General features: G+C 51.3%; 1 protein-coding gene across 2 annotated transcripts in view; it reads left to right on the top strand.

Annotated features, from left to right (window-relative positions):
- Nucleotides 1-3,967: 3,967 nt before the first annotated feature.
- The window catches only part of CRMP1 (collapsin response mediator protein 1), a 56,680-nt gene continuing 40,640 nt past the window's right edge, over nucleotides 3,968-20,007 (top strand). Inside the window, exon 1 of one of the 2 annotated variants that reach the window (XM_084798521.1) lies at nucleotides 3,968-4,421. In XM_084798521.1, the coding sequence (XP_084654647.1) occupies nucleotides 4,041-4,421 (381 nt within the window). In that variant the 5' untranslated portion in view covers nucleotides 3,968-4,040. Of the gene's footprint in view, nucleotides 4,422-7,770; nucleotides 8,039-20,007 lie in introns of those variants that run through there. The other variant, XM_084798522.1, reaches the window with a different exon arrangement.

Genomic DNA, 20,007 nt, shown 5'->3' with positions numbered 1-20,007 from the left:
GGAGAGTGACCCTGGCTTCAAGGACAATGGGTTTATAAAGGGAAGCAGGGGTTGTGGGTCACAGGAATGTTGACCTTTTTGCAGGTTGGGTGGGTGGAGACTGAGTCTGGAAAGGACTTTTTTTTTTTTTTTTTTAAATCTCAGAGGAACATTGGGAGCTAATTGTATGTAATCGCTCCGATGGAGTTTCTGGAGACTGCTGCCAGGTGTCATTCCCAGAACGCAGGGAGAAAGGCCACCTAGGGGACAAGTTCTCACAGAACACTCACAGACCACAGCATTAGTTGCAGAACATACATTACATGTAGAATATGGCATTAATTTTACCCTTGCATTATATGTTATTACGTCCAGTAAGATATTCTTTAGATAAGTTGAACTCTTGTATTTGTTTCGTTTGTCTAAACAAAATACTCCTTGGCGTTGAGCCCTGCTACACTCGCCTGACATGTCCTTCTCAGCCAGTGCCCTGGAAGACTTCAGTCTCCAGGGGAAGCTCAAGGTTGGGTCTTTTCACATTTATGATGTAGTTTAGGATAACTTTTTCCCTTGGAGGACTGAAAGTCATAGCTGTCCACCACAGGAGGGACTTGATTTAGTACCCTGAGTGTCATCTGTGAATGTCTGCCAGTCACTGTCCCTGGATCTCTGCCAGTGGCTACATTTTAAGCTCAGTTCCCACCTCTGTTTTCTGCCTCCGATTCTCTGCTCCACTTGCTTTCCCGGCTTTTAAAGTGAAGAGATGTTATGAGAAGGCTAAGAGGCTTGACTGGGTATTCTAGCCTGGTTCCTCCATGGACAACATGTGTGATGGGTTGGCAGTGTGGCCTTCTCAGCACAACAGCCTGAAGATGGAAGTGGCAAGGGTGCCACGTGGCATGGCTGAAGGAGCCAACTGCACGTAAGGTAGAGCACTGGCCATTCCTGAAAGAATGAACAATGTAAGTATTGGATGTCCCCCTCTGCAAGGGAGGAAATGAGATGACTTGGCCACACAGTGACCACACAATGGTGCCCCAAAGCTGTGTTTGGTGACCACTGCCCTAGGTTACACTAGGGACAAAAGTCTAATCCCGCATCCGACAGTAGCTCCTTCATTCTTTTCTCTCTCCTCTCCCACGAGGACCAACTCAGCCAGACATTTCGGGGAGAGCAAGGGCCACTGGTTAGAATGCAGCCTCAGTGGGAGACTGTTTAACATCCCAACAGTCTCTTTGCCATCTGTGCCTCTGGGCAAAGGATTTAATCTCTCTCAGCCGCATATTCCTGATCTGGAAAATGAGGCTAAAATAGTACCTTCAAGCTTGTTGGGGGGCAGGGTGAGGCACAAAGCCTCTTGGTAGGGTGCTCCAGGCAGGTGGTAAACACTTCGGAAGTGGGAACTGATTTTCCTTGTTTGTGCCTAAACATAGCATTTCTTCACATTGCACCCTCTAGTTGCACAAACTGGCTGGCTCTTTCTCATAAGGGAATAGGGTTTCTTTCTTAAATTCTGTCTCTCTGTCTCTCTCTCTCTGTCTCTGTCTCTCTCTGTCTCTCTCTCTCTCTGTCTCTCTCCCCCCCCCCCCCCCCCCCCGTGTGTAAATCTTTGTGAGTTTATGTGCACCATATGTGCTTTGGAGACCATGGAGGCCAAAGAAGGTACCATGCCCCCTGGAACTGGAGATACTTTGTAAGCTTCCATGTTGGTGTTAGGAACCAAGCCTGGTCCTCTGCAAGAGCAGTTAAGAGTTCTTAACTGCTGAGTCTTCCCTCCATCCCCTTCCTTCCTTTCTTCCTTCCTGAAGATTTATTTCATTTTTATTTATGTGTGATGGTATTCTCTCTCTCTCTCTCTCTCTCTCTCTCTCTCTCTCTCTCTCTCTCTCTCTCTCTCTCTCTGTGTGTGTGTGTGTGTGTGTGTGTGTGTGTAGACACCTGTGGAGGCCAGAGATGGATGGTGTAGGAGCCCTTGGGGTTGGGGTTACAGGCAGTTGTGAGCCATTTTACAAGGGTGCTGACAGTTGAACTCAAGTCCTCTGCAAGGCAGCAGGTGCTTTTAATAGCTAAGCCATCTCTCTAGGCCTGGGATTTTCCTTTAAAAAAATAAAAAGATTTCCATCACCATTGGCAAAGCTAGAGAGACTGTTCTGTCTAACTGAGATGCTTGGAGTCTCCTTTATTTTTGTTGTTGTTGAGACAGGATCTCACTCTGCAACCCTGGCTGGCCTGCAACTCATTATATAGGTCAGGATGGCCTCAAACCCACAGAGATCTGCTTGCCTCCTGAGTGCTGCGGTTACAGGCGTGCATCACTATGCCCAGCTATTTATGTTAGATGGATTTTATCACCATCAACACCTTGAAGCTCTGGAGTGTAGGTACATTGTGGAATTCAGCATCAGCCTTTCTAGAATAGGACATGTTGGAGATTATATTTCAGACTTTTTAACGAAAGATTGAGGATACTTGCAGTGTACTGCAACCTGGGGCTTGTCTGACTTCAAGAGGAGTACCTGGGCGAACCGAGTCTGCGTGGGACGCAGGGGAAAGGGTACAGAAGAGCCAGGGTATGGGTGAGGTGGGTGGAAGACAGTGGACCTACTAGAATAGCCGCTTACTGAGGTTTTTTTACTTTCCTGTGTCCTCAGCATTAGTTCCTGTCAAGTGAAGGGAGGAAGGGAGGAGCTTGTCAGCTGCTCACTGACCTCAGATGATCATGAGGTCGCAGGCAGACAGAGGCAGCCACGTGAAATGGAACGGACAGGCAGCTGTTTACTTCTCCTATTTCCTCAACCCCACAGCCGGGGTGTCCTGCTTGCAATGTGGATTGGCTTTTTCTGGTTTCGAAGGAAACACGAGGTGTCCGCTCATGTTTGGGGGTTCTCCAAGGTTGGTTACTGAGCTCTTTGACCCTTGGGGAGGTGCTGAAGGGACAGCTCCTACCCCGGTGAAGCCAACTAAGGGACAGATGCTTAATCAGGCTTCCTCCTGTTCCCCCACCAATCCTGATGGCCAGTTTGGACTTGTCTGCCGAGGGGGCTGTCAGCTTGTGAGCCTTCCATCCAGAAAGCACAGCTGAGATTCCCGGGTCCCCAAGGAACCTCATGACACTCGGCTAGACGTGTGAGTTTGCCTTTGGTGGTTGCCCAAGACGCTGCTGGGGATGTGTATGCAGCAAGAGTGTGGGTCTCTGGTCCAGCTACAAGCATCTGGGAGTGTAATACTAACATGACGACCCCCGTGTTATGGGATAGGGACCTCTATTCCAGACTCGGAGTTCTGCAGGCTACATTTTTGTATCAGTTCTCCTTAGAAAGCTGACCATTGAGAGCAGGGATTTCATTCTACTCTAAGCCTAGTCCCCAGGACCTACCTTAGTGCCAGACTCTGTTAGGCAATCAGTGAAGTAGCGTTGAGTGAGCCAATGGGAGTTGGATGTGTATGCCTCTGACTGTGCATCTAAGTTCATTTAATTTTTGTATGATTTTGGTGATGTGTGGGTTTGCCTGACAGTGAGAATATGTGGCGCGCGAGTGTGTGTGTGAGTGCGTGTGTGCGTGTGTGCGTGTGTGCGCGCATGTATGTGTGTCCATGGTGTGTCAGCTGTCTGGAGGGAGCACGGAGGTATGTCTGTGCAACCCTCGAGCGTGAGGTGAAGCTTCACGGAATTGTGTGTGTGTGTGGTGTGCACCCGCGCACCGCCCCCACCCCGTCTCTGCCCGTGCAATGCTCTCCTCCTGAAGGCGGAGAACTGGGTGCGTGGAGGGCACTGCGGCTGGGCCGCCCGCCCTCCGCGCTGCGGCTCGGGCACGTCACCACCCTCCCTGCCCCTGCCGCGGTCCCCGCCTCCGCGGTCCTTTGTAGCTGGCTGTGGCGCCGGCCCTGGTCACCGTAGGCACCTCCCCTCTCCGCCCAGGCCCCGCCCCTCGTGGGCCACGCCCAGGTCCTCCCTCCCTCCCTCCTTACCCGACCGCAGTCGCGCTTGGGCCGCCGCGGGCCCGCACCAAGGCGCGCAGCGCGGAGCTAGCGGTGACTAGGGCTGACGGCCGGAGACGGGGATGGCGGAGCGCCGGCGCGCGTGGAACACGGAGGACGACCTGCCGGTGTACCTGGCGCGGCCGGGCAGCGCGGCACAAACCCCGCGCCAGAAGTACGGCGGCATGTTCGCCAATGTGGAGGGCGCCTACGAGAACAAGACCATCGACTTCGACGCCTACAGCGTGGGCCGCCGCGGCTCCGCGCGCACGCCACGCAGCGCTGGCCGGCCCGACGCCGTGGGCCTGCCGTGCCCCGGCGGCAGCGAGGACACGGCCAGCGATGTGAGCGAGCCCTCGGGCTCTGCAGTCAGCTCACCAGGCGATCGCGATGACAGACCGCCGGCTTTGCGCATCCGATGCCCTGCGCCCCGCGACCTGCCTCTCGGCCGGGACAATGGCCAGGTACCCTCTGGGCGCGTGGGCCGGACGTGGGAGGCGGGACCCTTGAAGACCCAGGGCTTGGGTGGCGCGAGGGCGAGTGCTGAGGCCCGCTGCCACCACGCTCTGGGGGACTGCAACGGCCCCTCCCCCACTTCATCCTACAAGAGGTTCAGAGAGGTTGTATGCTAGGCCAGGGTTGGCCAGCATAGCCTCTGGACTCCCGAGGAATCTCTCAGGTCCAGAAAGCCAGAGCCAGGTTCTGAGAGGGGAAGTAAGTTGCTGCCGCTGCTGCTGCCGCTGCCGCTGCCGCTGCCGCTGAGGGACCTGTAAGATGAATTTAAACCTCGCTTCTCCTTCTGTGGTTCTGTGAATAGAGAGCGTTCTCTGTCTTCCTCCATCTATTTGCTCACTCAGTGATAGTGGAGCGCTTAGGCTGCATCCGGCTTTGGGAGAGGTTCATCGAATGACTGCTCATACCGCTCCTCCCCGGGGGACGATTTGGTTAAGGGTTTAGATGGTGGGTAGTAAGAAATCATCAATTTACATTCCTGCATGTGTAAATTGGAGATGAGTCTGGGATTTGAACCCGGATGTCTGGCTTCCCCGACTTCTGAAAGTGAGGAGGGACCTCAGAGAAAGGCATGGCCAGGGCTTGGGCCCTATAGCTTTTCTTCCCTGAGTTGGGGTTTACTAGGGAACACGGATGGACAGACAGACGAATCCTGACTGGGTGGGTGAGGTCAGAGCCACGTGTCTGGGAAACAGAAGTTGGAATAGCGCTGGGAGCTGTCCCTTGAGCGCTGGCTGGTCTGGCTAGGCAGCCTGGCCCCACCCTCCAGAAGTTCCCATGCTTGGGTTAGCTATGGACTCACTCATTTCAAAATTAAGTTCATTCAGATAGAGAATGATCAATAAATGCTTGCTATTGAATTTTATCATTATTCTCGGTTTAATTAATTAATTCGCCCTTCCCGTTAACACTATGAGAGGCACAAGGTGAACCCAGAGGGAGGAAGAGCATTAACAGGACTGTAATCTGGACAGGCATTATGTCGAGAAAAAATTGGACTGGCTTGAAGGTCTTGCCTCAGGCTCTGTCGCCCGCTCTGGAACTCTCCGTGGTCCTGAATCTGCGGCCTGGGAGCGGTAAGCAGGGATGAGGAACAGGGAACTAGCCAGCCACAGAGTTCAGTTTTAGATTTCCTATCTTATCCGCCACCCCTTGGTAGGCCGACCTCGCGTGGGAAACAGCTCTCTGGCTCCACCAGAGGCTTCAGGGCTCAAAATACGCAGCCACCACCTGGAACCAGTCAAAGTGTTTCACCTTCTTTAAGCTGTCTCCATCTGTAACCCGGGAGTGGCAATCTGCTCTCGGCTTCCCTCAAGAGGAGTACCAGGGAGGCGAATGTTCTTTGTGACTGCCCGGAGCTATCCTTGACTTAGAGGCTGCTTTGTCCCAGCTCTGTCATGGCTGGCCGGGCAGCTATGCCTTGGCGTTTCTGGACGCTGATCGCTTCACCTGCTCCTGTGTTCTTCCCACCCAGGTCCCCTCTGTCCTTTCTCCCCGGCTTCTTAGGAACCTGACAAAAGGCTGCGTCCGAGGCTTCCCAAAGCTCTCCCTGGCGGAGACTGTAGGGTGGAGGAGGCCCCATAGGGTAGGGTAATTTACTTTCTGAAGACCGGAGGGCATGGGTTGCAGAGGGTTAGGAATCTGGGCCTGGCCTTACCTCTTCTGCAAAGGGTGCCCGGACCCCTCCCCCGCCCATAAGGCTCTTTCCTGGGAGAGGAGGAGGAGTTTCTACGGCGCAGGCGCAATAGTTGCGGTTGCCAGAGGCCGGTAGCTGCAGTGCTTTGTACCGGGGAAGTCTGCTTGGGAGCAGTGATCTGTTTGGCCAGTGGTGAGCAGGGCTCCTCCCTCAGACTTGCACGTGGCCCAGCCTCTTTCTGTAGCTTGCTCGTCCAGAAACCCCCTGGCTGACCTCAGGGAAATCCTGGGTACTGGGACCTATGATTTAGTGCCAAGGAAGGGAATCCAGGAGTCAGTTGGAAGTGTGCTACTGCCGCTGCAGCCTCCGGCCATTAAAGAGAATTTAAGAGCCCTCGCACAGGCGAGACTTAATGAATAGGGAACCCATATCGAAATCTGCCTGGATCTGGCTTCCAGACGCTGCCCTGCAACAGCTAATTTCTGTTCTTTAATCTCTACAAATGTGCGGTATTTTACCTCTGTAAGCTTCAGTTTCCACCGTGTAAAAGGGGAAATCACAGCTTAGTGTTCCCAGTTATAAGCAGTTCTCTCTGAGCCTATAAAAAAACCCCACCTGGTCTCCTGAGATGGACTACATAACGGGTTTTCTGCGTGTGGTGGACAGGCACCAGTAGAGTCCAGAGATTTTTCTATGCATCATCTCCCATGGCAACCCGGAAGTGGAGGAGTGGGTCTGTGCTCAGGGTCAGTGGAGGGATTGTGCAGGGAGGAAATGAACTCATTGGTAAGGAACTGGAGGCAGATGCCCAGTGCTTTGAGGCCTGTTGGGGACTCCCTCGTCCATCTTTTGTCCTCTTTCGATGTTATGCTGGCTTCCTGACCACTTCTCCCAGTGCCCCATCGGGACCATGGGTTTCCTGGGCTTCGAACACTCAGATGTGAAGCAGGAAAACCACCTTCCTTCCCTGTCCCCAGGGCTGTAGAGACTTTGGTACCAGTGGCCCAGCTTTACAAGCACTCACTGCCAGGCCACTGGCCACAATGACAGGCCACTGAGAGAAGAGAGCAGACTAAGGGCCAAAGCCCATCACCCACGGGTTTAGGCCTGGTTCCTTCTGCTGCATTTCCTCAGCTTGGGAATGGACATGGAGAGGGGAAAGAGAGGTGAAGATGAGTCTTGGAAAATCAGCATACCTTGGGTACAGCATGAAAGAAGACTTGGACTTGCATATGGAAAAGGGGTTCGCTCTTTTGGGGGATGAAAAAAACAAAGACTATGGAAGGAGTGGCCAGAGGGTTTCCTAGAGTGCAACTCTGGAGAGCCAAGGATGCTTCCAGCAATTAGGATGGGTGCTGGCTCCCAGCCCACACTCCCTCTGAAGCATAAGTTTGTACATACACAAAGACTTAGAGACACCTGTGGCGCTGCCCACGGACTTTGCCTGCGCGCCCAAAGGCTGTTTCTTGCTTTTAAAACAACACTGAAGAGCAGATTCTGTGATAGCCGAGGCACCGGCGTAGGAGAGGGCGCCGGGCGGGGGTCGGGGGCGGAGTGGGGAAGATCGGAAGGGAAGCGCTTCCTGGTTCGAGCCGAAAGGGGCGAATCCGGTTCTGCTGCCGCCACCGGGAGGAGCTGTCTGTCTTCAGCGCCCTCCTCCCGCCCTGCCTCTCCCTCCTCCTCCCGCCCTCCTTGCCAAGCCGGGAGGTGCAGGCAGCCGGAGCAGCGGCGGCAGGCCGAGCAGCGGGGAGTGGGCAGCGGTGGGTGCCGGTTTTCTGTCCTTTCTTCTATTCTTCCGGGGCCTTTGTCGCCGCTCTCAGGAGCAGCGCCGCCGGGAGAAAGCCGGGTAAAGCAGGCAGTTCAAGAGACCAGGCGGAGGGCTCTAGAGGGGCCATGTCTCATCAGGGGAAGAAGAGCATCCCGCATATCACGGTAAGGACCCCCGCCCTGCCGCAGTGCTTTGTGGCTTGAGGGTGGTCGCCATCAGGGTCCAGACCTGTGTGTGTGTGGGGGGGGGACAGCAGGGGCGCCCCCGGAGGCTTCCTGCGTCGCCGCGAGTGGGGCGGGGCCCGTCTCGCCGAGGCCGCCCCCTCCCCCTCTGGGGACAATGAGGGGGAGCCCCGCATGGCAGGGCGGGGCTGGAGTCTCCAGTCCCTCTCCCCGCGGGTGTGAAGCCCCCTCCCTCCGCGGGATGTGCCTGGAGGTTGGCGTGGCTGGGAGGATGCGTAGCTGAACAAAAGAGGGAGGGGCGCGAGGCCGCAGCCCCCTCCCTCCGCTTCACTCGAGTGTGGGGAGGGTGTGCCCGGCCTAAAGCACCTGGTCCCTTAGGCATCTCTCCTTTGCACCTTGCAGCCTTCAGAGGACGAAAAAAGATGCGACTCTGCACACCTCACTTAGTGATGGGGTGGAAGGTCTGACTTGGAGCTGCGCCATGATGGAGGCACCGCTCCCAAGCCTCACTGCAGCTAAAAATAACCTAGTGGTCCATATTGGCAGCTGTGGCTTCTTAAGCCATACTGGCAGCCTTGGCTTATTAACCGCAGAGGCTGAGCAGCCCGAAGGTGGGGTGGTAATGTGGGCTGAACCTCTGGGCTGTGTCCCTGGGTGTGGCCGGAAACAAAGGAGGCCTACTCTCTAAGCTTTGTCTAGGCTGGGAGCTAAGGGTGATGAGATCAGAAGCTACATCTTCCAGAGGTCCTGATGTTAGAACCAGGAGGCAGTTGCCCAGAGATGGCAGCCCCGAGACTGGGATGGCAGTGCTGGAGCATCCTGGTACTGGGAGGCGGGATTTCCAGAGCAGGCATCCCTGGGTGACTCCTGAGGTTGGAGGGTGGAGACTCAGCTTGGCATGTACTTGCTGGGTTCTGTCTCAGGGACAGCTCTGGGACCCCAACAGGAGGGCAGCTTCGTGTTAGAGGTGGGTGCTGACTTTTCCTAGGCACCTGTCCAGTGTGACACCCAGTTTTATGGTCCTGCGGAGGTCTCCTTAGGGAGGTACTCTTAAGAAGCGGGGAGGGGGGCAGGGGGGGAGCTGGAAAATAAGCTGTGAGTATGGGTGAGAAAAAGAGGTGGGAGGAGTCCTGGTTCCCCACCTCTTTTTTTTTCTTCTCATTGTCTACCTTTTACTCCTTCTGAACTGAGCTTCTGCTCTGGCCAGTGGACCTCCTACCTACAGATCTGGCTAGGTATAGAGACTTGAACCATATCTATCCAATTTGCAAATCCTATAGCTAGGAGAGGCCATGGAGGGACTGTGATGTCCATTTGCCAGACAATGAAGGAAGAAAGCCTAGGATTATTTGGGGGACCTGCTGAAATTGGACCCCTGCCAGGAGAACCAAGGCAGGTGATGAGGTGGGGCTGATGCAGGGACTAATGAGTCAGTAGCTTGGGGTCCCTCTGTGTTGTGTGCTCCTGGTGGATCTGAGCTTCAGGGCACTGCTGTCTCAGTTGAAGTTCAACAGATGGCTACTAGGCAGGTCTCCCGGAAGAGCTTCTTTGGAATCATTCCTATGGCTCTCAGTCTGTTGAGCGGCAGGGCCATCCTGCTGTGACATTCTGCAAAGGGGATGAAGGGCTCAGCCTTTACACCAGATGGCTGTGGGTATGTGTCCTGCTACGGTGGCTTTCCAAGCCTCAGTGCTTTGCTATCCATAGCAGATACCCCCCCACAAAACTCATGAACAGCCTGGCCATCCAGGCAGAGCTGTTAGTGGGTTGACACACTAGATAGACCTGAGAAAGGCTTGGGCACTGCTCGCCTGTTTGCTCCTTTAGTCCTATATGCAAAGCTGGCAATCAGTCTGTGGGACAATTGAGAGATACTCCATCAACCTCAGAAGTGGTATCTACCAGTGAGTATGGCGAGTAGAGATGCAGAAAGGCTTGCACCTTTGGAGCACCTTGCCTGCCCCAATCGCCTCTCTCTCTCTCTCTCTTTCACACACACACACACACACACACACACACACACACACACACACAATGTGGTTTTAAGGCTGGAGGTGAATGGCTCTACCTTGTAATAACCCTCCTATGCCTGAAGACTTTTTGCTAATGGTGCATAGACTGTGGTGAGAATCAGGTTCCTCTTTTAAAAGTCCACTGTGGCTTTCTAAATGCTACAGCCCTCATCTGTTCCCCAGCAGTCACCAGGTAACTTTGTAATAAGTGCCTGGTGCCTGCTGAACACAGGGGCGTTGGGAAGGAAATGCTCTTAGCTCCTGTAGTTACCAATAATTGACATCTAATCCATAAATGGTAGTGGGAATAAGGGGTGCGCAGGCAACTACAGCAAGTATGTAGAAGACAGGGGCCAAAGGAGGTGGCTTTTGGGGAAGGCCGAAGGAAAGCCAGCATTATAGATTCCCCACCTCTGCTGACATGTGGCTTCTCTGCACACTGAGAGAAAACCTTGGAAAAGCCAAAGGTGCTTCACACAGCCCAAAGAAAGGCCTGAGATATAGGAGGATTCAAGATTTAGACCACAGAAGCAAGTAGAGAGCACAGCTGCAGCCCCAGGTCCTTCCTGGAGGGTGCTATGTCTCTCCGTGGCCCCCTGAGACTCTGTTATGGGGAGAGATACATGGAGCTAGAGATCTAGGCTTCAGTAGAGAATTCGGAGGTGTGTACCGGAACAGGGAACACAGAGGGCACCCAGGCTAGGCGCCTTATGGACAGATATGGAGATGGAATTAGGAAAATGCTCTACTCCAATTGTCTATGATGTGGAGTAATTTCTTCCTTTAAGTACCCCAATCCTTCCTGAGATGATGGAAAGGCTGGCCTACTGGAAAAGGAGGATGGGAGATACACACTTAGTCTCCATCTCTAGGGGTTGTTTAAAATATTGATGAAGCTCTTTCGTGGGTGGATTTGTCTGTAATGAATAGCACAGACTGGGGTTAACATAGCTGAAGCTGTTTACAGATGCCCACTGTGCTTAGCAAGTGGAGTATCCTGGGTGTGGCTCTCAGCAAACAAAGGCACAGGCTCCCTGGCCCTGCAGAAGCTCTTGGCTCCCAGAAGAGCCACAGAAGTGGGGGATGCTTGCTCAGCTGTGTGCATGGGGGAGTCAGGGAGCTTGCTACCGGGCTTCTGGTTATTATTAACAATGGGACTCACAGCTCTTACTGTAGTCTACATGACTTCTATTATCTCCCATGTGGATCTTAGTACTATGGGAAGAAAGTAGCTTAGGTGTATCATCAATCACCATTGCTTCCCAAGGAGGAAACTGAGATTTGAAGGCATGTAATAGTGTGCCACGGTACGTGCACTAGGCTATGGAGCAAAGATTCATTCATGTCCAAGTTCACATTCAAGCAGGAAGAGTGAATGGGCTGTTTTGCTCGTTGAGAAAAATGTGTGTGTATGTGTGTGTGTGTGTGTGTGTGTGTGTGTGTGTTGTGAGTATATGGTGGTGTGTAAATCAATGTATGAATATCTTTAGTCAAACAATGAAGACAGGGGAGAAACTTACTACTGAAGGGGAAAAACTTAGGGCTGAAATTATGACATTATGTAAAGCATACGGGGGGGGGGGGGGGGGAAGAAAGCAAGCAAGCAAACCCGTTAAGCATGTAAGCACGTGGCGGTCTGTCCTGAAGGGAACATCCATCTAGAGTAGATGTTCATTTATTCCATGAGTCTTTGCACAAAGGATTTGGACACTTGCACAATTTGGCAAATCGGTTGAAAGTCACATACTAGTTTGGAGCATCCAGGAGAAGCAAAGGACAGAACACTGTGGGACTGACCTGAGTTTCTGACATCCAGGACAGAGACAAAAACAACAAACAAACAGAAAACCAACCCTCACTAATGTCAAGCTTATGAGCATGGAGAAGTGAGCACAAAGTGACAAAGCACGGTCACAGCACAATGGCACCACTATCCTTGAGCACTCAGGGTTTTAAATAATTTTTGGTTTTTGAATTTTTTTGAGGCAGGATCTCACTCTATAACCCAGGCTAGCCTATAATCCATTCTGTAGCTCAGGCTGGCCTCTACTATTAATATTTTTGTTTAGACTTTTTCAAGTGCAGAGATTACAGGTTTGAACCACCACGCCTTGTAACCATTGTTTCATACATTTACTAGAGAGTGAACTTGGCCAATACTCAACTCATGGAAAACACTAAATGTGACACTTCCAAAAGTACCTGACACACAGCAAGTATCTAATACAGCCATTCTCAACCTTGTTAATGCTGTGTCCCTTTAACACAGGTCCTCGCGTTGTGGTGACCCCCAACCATAATTTTTCATCACGATTTTAGAACTACAATTTTGGTACAGTTGTGACTTAAAACACAAATATCTGTTTTTTTCTGCTGGTCTTAGGCGACCCTTGTGAAAGGGTCATGTGCCCCCAAACAAATTGCAACCCACAGGTTGAGAACTACTGTAAACAGGTCATACACAGCTTCTTTTTCCACACACATGCATGCACTGTGAGGAAATGGAAATTCCAGTTTCACCTTAGTGGCCAATGCTGTTCAAACAGTGACTGTGCAGGGTACCTTACCAAGCTTGCTGTTGGTGCATACCTGAAACAAATTAGTAATAGCTAAAGGACACATAGTATCAGATCATGTGAGGGGAATTCTAAGACAAGGACCCGGCCTTGGCACTGGCTAGCAGCAACAGGAGGTGTCATGGCTTTCACAGTGGCATGAGCAAGAGGTTGGTTGCTGGGCACAAGGGTGGAACAGAATAGGTGAGGTCTGGGTTGGGAGAAGAACATCATTGTCAGAGGAGGGTGAGGAGTTTTACATGGCATAATCAGAAGGTAAGGCGCTTGAGAGAAATCTGAGTGGCTGGGCGAGCAGGGGTTGCTTCAGGGCTGCAGAAGTCCAAGTGCGCATGTGGTATTAGGAATAACACAGGTTCTAAGATTGGCACAGACCCCAATGAGGTATCTGACCTTGTGCAAGTCACTTCCTCTTCTTAGATCTTGAATTCTTTTTGTTACTGTGGAACAGGTGAGGTAGTTGGAGTTCAGTGTTACAGGGCATTCTGACACAGGTCAGCTCTGTGCAATAGCACACAACCCTGAGCTCTTGCTCATGCCAAGAGCTGTGCCCTGGCCCTGTGTGTCTCTTCACTTTGAGACCTGGGCTGAAAGAGAAGCAGAGCCTGCAGACTGGCAGCCATGTCAAAGGCCTTCAGGAACTTCTGCTCCATCGTGACTTATCTCTCATATTTTAAGTCATGGGGCTGAGCTTCCCAGAAGGGACCAGAGGATTACACAGGCCAGTTCTGGAGCGGAAGAGATGCTTGTGCTCATCTGCTGAAACTGGTGTTGAGTTTGTTATGGGGATGCAAGAGTGATGGAGAGGAGATGCAGAGCTGGTTCTTTGGTGGGGTTTGCTCAGAGGCAGTAAACCTAGTTCTTCGGTGGGGTTTGCTCAGAGGCAGTTAGCAGTACAGGTTGGAATGAGGGTGAGAGGCAAGGGCCATGCGTAGGGAGGGGAGGAGGTGTAGAGGAGACAGTGTAGAAAAGAAAATGTAAGCTGATCCAGCTGTGGCGGTTCTCAGCTCCCGTGGGAGTGGAGCGGTGTGTGCTGGAACCTTCTCCAGCTAGACTGCAGGTCAGCCATAGGGTTTACAGAGTGATTTCGCAACATCTGTCTGCAGAGCCCTGAGCACTCACAGGTGCTGAGCAGAGCCTGGCTTGCTGCTGCGAGCGAAAATGAAGCATCTGGTGCTGACAAGACAAAGAAGCCTCGGAGGATGTGCCCCCCTCCTCCCAGCACCAAGGAGAACTGGGTCAGGGCAGCGGACAGTGGGGTGACAGACAGTGGGGTGGTGTTGAAGGGTAAGCCTGTGCAATCAAGAGTGCTAAGGACCTCCTTGAGATAAGGGAACATGGCTGCTGACCCAGCTGGTGGTATTTTGTATTTAAACCCTCTAGGAATGCTGCTAGGTTTTATTGTACTTGACTGTCTTTCCCACTTGGAGAGGTTGAGAACCGTTTCCCTGGGTAGATAATGATGTCTAAATCCTAAGTTTCGCTCTGAGCAGACGCAACTGTGACTTGGTGCTGGGGTGTTCATGAAGTAAGATGGGAGGCGGGATACTTGACATGGGACATGATTTAGCAAATACAAGTGGGGCTGGGGAGGTGACTCACTGTGTAAAATGCTTGCCATGCAAGTGTGAGGATCTACGTCTGTATCGCTAACACCGGTGGAAAAAGCTGAGTCCGTGATGGTATACATCTGTAACTCCAGCTCTGAGGGTTGTGTGGGCCATGGGGTGGTGAGATAGGCAGACCTCCAGAGCTCACTGGCCAGCTAGCCTCACCAAATCCATGAACTATAGCTCAGTGAGAGATCCTGTCTCATAATAAGGTGGAGAACAATTGAAGATGACATCCCTCATCATCATCGGAGTCTCCACGTGCACACATCCACATGAATGACCACATTGGTGCCAGGCTGTGTGAGCTCCCAGTCCCATAGTCTTTCCTCAGTCCTCTGCTCCAGGAACCTAGAGTTCTCCTTTGGGCAGGATCACCATCCCTAGCACTCTGCCTTTGCTAGCAAGATCTATACTCTCCAAGGAACACCCTTCTTCCCAGAGTGGGAAGCTGTTAGCTCTTTAGTTTCTCATGTTCGTATATTCCACTTTACCATAAGAACATGGAGCCGGGCGGTGGTGGCACACGCCTTTAATCCCAGCACTTGGAAGGCAGAAGCAGGTGGATTGCTGTGAGTTCGAGACCAGCCTGGTCTACAAAGTGAGTCCAAGGCTACACAGAGAAACCCTGTCTCAAAAAACAAACAAACAAAAGAACATGGAAGCCTGGGAAAGTCTCTCCTTCTCAGCCTCTCTTCAGGAGCACCCCTGCATTTGCCATTCATCTACGGGACTGTGCTGTGTGGGTGGCTAGTAAAGTCCACATGGTAAGCTGGGTTTCTTGGCTGAGCAAGCTTTTAGCTGCTCATACACTGACTCTTCCTTAAGCTCTGACTGTGGGCTTAGCTCTGAGCTAGTTTGCATCACGGTGGTGGTGTGGCACGAAGGGCTTTAAAAAAATGGGGCCTCTTCTAGAGTGGAGCCTTGGCTTCTTTGCTAATGGGTGTCCTGGTTTTCACACCAGACAGCATCCTTTCAAGAACTGATCACATTCAAGTCGAGAACGCTGTGTGCATGACTTTACTTCCAGGGGCTTGACTCAGTGACAACCTGCTGTCAGAGCTGAGTCAGTTCTAAGGAAGACTCAATGGATCTGACACAGAACCCCATAGAACAAACAGGTGGCTGCTTGAGGAATGTGGTGCCTGTCCACAGACCAGGCTGGCATGCATGCATGTGCAGACATGCATGTTGGCGGAGACTGAACCCAGAGTGTCATGCATGCTAGGGAGGGAAGGACTCTGCCACTAAGCTTATCCTTAGCGGAAATGTGCTTTTTGTCATAACAGATCCTGAAGGCTGAAGCCCTAGTGCAAGCTACACAAATATTTGAATTCTGTAACCTTTAACTTGAAGGAGACCTTATAAACACGGGGAGGTTTTCTGTGTTTGTGTAGGGAAATGTCTGAAATGATTTATTCCCTTAGCTCGTGCAGGAATTCCAAATACCTTCTAGAACCTCTACAGTTGTGGGAGGCCACCACCTCCCAGGGCAGCTGGGCTGGCTCTGGCACAACTCTGTTTCTTTTGTGAAGTGCCCTTATTTGGCCTGAAAAAAAAAAAAAAACAACAACAACAAAAAAACAAAACCCCACGACCTAGTGCTCTGCCCTGCTGCTGCTCTCAGAGCGGCTCTTCAGCGGCTCTCTCCAACCACTCCAGTTCTTCTCCTGTGCTAAGAACGGCATCATGTTTGCTTCTTCTCCTTCTCTCCAGTTTGCTTTCTGCTGCTGTGACAAACACTCTAACCAACAGCAATTCAGGGAAGAAAAAGGTTTGTTCGGCTTACACTTCCAAGCCGTAGTTCATCACCAAGGGAAGTTGTGGCAGGAACCACCAAATCGGCAAATCAAAGGGAGGTTCGGTTGCTCCCGTGTGTAGTGTTACCTCTAACCACGGAACTCACAGCCAAGGAAGTACAGTAGGAACCATAGAGGAACACTGCATGCTAACTCATTCACAGGCTAATTGTTTCTTTATACAGTCCCGGGACCACTTGCCCAAGGAGTGGTACTGTCCACAGTGGTCTGGGCCTTTTCACATCAGTTAACTCCCAGGAAATCCTTCGTATAGATACCAAAAGGCTTGTTGATTAGGGCAGTACCTTGAGCAAAGATTAACTTTTCTCTCAGGTTATTATAGGGTATATCAAATTGACAGTTGAAGCTACAATATTCCTCTGGGTGTGGTGGCGCATGCCTATAATCCCAGCACGTGGGGAGGCAGAGGCAGGTGGATCTCTGTGAGTTTGAAACCAGCCTGGCCTACAAAGTGAGTTCTGGACAGCCAAGGCTACACAGAGAAACCCTGTCTCAAAAAAATCAAAACCAAAATCAAACTAAAACAAACAAACAAAAATCAACCAACCAAGCAAACAAACAAACAAAAAAGAAAAGAAAAGGAAAAAAAGTTATGCTATTCCCTTCCCCACTTGTTTTGCTTTGCTTTGTTTTCTCCTGGGCATATAGAGCAATAAGAATCCAAAATACAACTTGGATGATTTGGCACTGAATTCTAAATAAAAAACAAGGAAAATTCTTCCTACTTCCTCTAATGTCTGAATGCAGATGCATGACCAGGAATCCTGGATCTCCTGGGCTGGTGTTCTGTGTGTGGGCAGCCTCTAGGCTTCTAGATTGTATCCTAGTAATCCTGCAAGGTTGGAGCTCTGACTGCTTCCGTTTACAGAGGAGAGGCGTAGCCTGAGGGGGAAGCATGGGGGATAAGCTGTGGTATCAGGACCAAGTGGAGGATCTGTCCCCCTAGGAATAAGACAGATAAAGCTGAAGGGAAAGATGGAAGACCTTGGGCATGCTAGCCAAAGGTACAGACCTCACACTGGGGGAGCTCCGCATGGTGCTAGAGTCAGGCTACTGGGAAGAATATGAGGAGGCTGGGGTGTGTGGGCTGAGAGGACCTGGCAAGTGACCCACCCTTCAGAGATGGCACAGGCAAAGGCACAGGTGGCATTTGTAGGTAAGTATGGAGAGTCTCAGCAGAGAAAGAGCAAGTCAGGGAAGGTCCTTTGTCCTCTGTGAGGAGATGGTGCTGAAAGGTCATGAAGAGGGGTCAGATGGTTTGTGCTTCAGAAAGTCACTCTGGCTGTCACGTGGTAGAAATAAGAGAGGCAGCAGGGAGACAGATGTGAGGGCCAACCCAGGACAGGTGCGGTAGGAGGAGGAGAGCAACAGGTGTCTGTGGGGACCTTTCCAAAGTGGACAGTGCTAGGCTCTAGGTGTGCCGTGGTTTGCCACAGTGGAAGCTTGATCTCCAGTGCAATGTTCTGGATACAAGTCTCAAAAGAAATGAGAAGGGAAGTGGGCATAACAGGAAGTAATGAGCCACAAATCCATGCCCTTCTGAGCTGATCAGTGTAGTTAGCGTGGGGATGGACTAGGTACTTGCCTTTCTGTTTCCACCTTGTCACAGGTCTGGCATCAGACTCTTGGGCTCCTTAGTCTCCACAATCATGAGAAAAATAAACTTTTCCTGGTGAATAAAAGCCACCAGTCTCAGGTGTTCTGTGGTAGCAGGCAAGACAGGTGTGAGAGGTTGGAGAAGCTGAGGTTGAAGACGCACAATCTTGCTTTATACAGAAGGACTCTAGCCAGGTGCTTTGCCACATGTTACCCACAGATAAACCCATGTCAGTTTTGTGTCATGCCTGGGTACTGAAGTACAAGTGGACATACCCATGTGGCAGGGTCAAGGCGGCTGGACTTTGCATGGTGTCCTTAGAAGATGAGCCATGCTCTCTAGTAACACACATGTCCAGTGAGATAATGAGGACCAGAGGCATTGCCAGTTCTTAGCTAGGTAGGTCTCTATGTATAGTGTCTTACTTTCAGAAAGAGCATCCTTCCAAATGGTCGGAGCTTTTTAATGTTCCTTACATTCTTGGACCACATCCCCAGCAGGGGATAAGCTGAAGCATGGCATGGGGTGTGCCCTTGATAAATGACTCAGCAGATGTGGGAGGTCTATTGTTGCTTAACCCATTTGACGGGGCGGGGTGATGGTGGTGGAGGCTCATGAACAATCATTAAGGATGGGGAAGATACCCTTACTTCTAGATAACCCCTAAGAGTCAGAGGAATGGGGAGTCACTGTATAGGTGCCAAGTAGAACAAAGTTCAAATTCTGGCACCATCTCTTTGCTGTGTGACTTTGACTTCTTGGGTTTTTGCATTTGTAGCAACTGCTCTTGGTTCCTACAGGGACTTAAGAGTTAAAAACGAAAATGGAGACCCATGTGGGTTCAGCTAGTACCACCTTTTGCAGGCAGCAGGAAAGATATGCCCACTGAGGTCCTTGGAGAATGCACCAGTTTGCAATCAGATATTCTGTCATTTGAGAGCATTGGCTGAACACTGACCAGTATGATGGGCCTAGATCCTGCTGTTACGGCTGTAATTGTCTTGGAAACAGGCCTGAGCTCTATTCTCTGGGGGCTCACCTACATTTCTGATTCAAAAAGGAAACACTACCCTGCTTCTGTCCAGGCGAAGGAAAGGTGGATGGGTGCTAATAAGACTGAGTTCCATGCTGGTTTCCGCTCCCTGGGTCTTTCCTGACTGTGGGTGGGTAGGCTACCACAAAGATGAGTTTGTGTGAATGGATAAACAGACGTGCAGCTATGTAGAAGCATTTGCTGCTGCCAGGCAGCCTGGTGGGAGGTGCTGAGGGATTGAAGCTGTGGCTACTGAGACTAGGAACCCTATTGTGGCAGTGTGAAGTGTTTGGGCTGTGTGCTCATTCACTATGGTGCTATGCTGTACTGCCGCACAACAAACACACCCACACTCCGCACTTGACAGCAGTGACTGTTTACTCACTGTGTCAGGGATCATGAAGGCACTGCTCAGCTAGACTTGTCTCTGGGATTCTGTCTGAGTCAGGCTTGCTCCTTCTGGCATTCTCATTTTGAGTCCCATGCCACTCAGGTCGTACCACTAGACTAGAGAGGGCTGGCCTGAACCACCTGCATCTGAGATCCCTGCTTGGCTCATGCACCCCAGTTTCTCCTCTTGCTGGTCAAACCTTTTCACAAGGCTGGTCTTCAGCCATTGGGGCTGCCCTGTTCCCACCGTGAAGCATGGCCAGGGCAGGGGGTTGGAAGCAGAACAGGATTTGGAGTAAAAATCACAACCTGTTAACAGAGGAGTTGACACCCAGAGATCTGGGCATATTTAATGATGGCATTTGATATTTACATCTGGACAACAAGAGTTTTGTTAAAAGCACCTGGGCTGAATTTTTTTTTTTTTAACTACATCACCCCAAAGTGGTTTGGAGGTCAGGTAGGCTCAGTGCTGTGCTGTGCTATGTCTTCATTTTGGTCTTGGTCACAGCCCCCCCCCCCCCCCTCTCTCTGAACACCTACATACTCTACTGAATTTTTCAGTTTTCAAGATGAGTCTTGCCCACTGGTATGGCTTGGAGGATTGATAACTTTCTAATTCCAGCTCCACCTTCCCCCTTTTTATCAGAGAAATCAGCTCTGCTTGTGTTCATTTTGAGACAGGTATATTTTCTTCAAGGTAGGGCCTCCCTGGTCTCTGAGAGCTCATTTACATACTCTTCCTCTTAAAAAGGAAGGCCCTCTTCTCCTGGGAGTGACTGCTCATTTACCTTGGCCTTTGTTTTCCTCTCCTTCCTGCTCATGAATCTGGGAGCCTGCCTAGAATCTATGACCTGAGGACCAGTGATGACAGCCAGAGGCAAATCTCAGTATAGCTGAGCATCAGAAGAGAGGG

Source organism: Acomys minous (assembly GCF_964271855.1).
Source record: "Acomys minous genome assembly, chromosome: 10".
Taxonomy (NCBI): domain Eukaryota; kingdom Metazoa; phylum Chordata; class Mammalia; order Rodentia; family Muridae; genus Acomys; species Acomys minous.
Note: the sequence above shows the minus strand (reverse complement) of the source record. Positions and strands in the feature narration are given on the sequence as shown.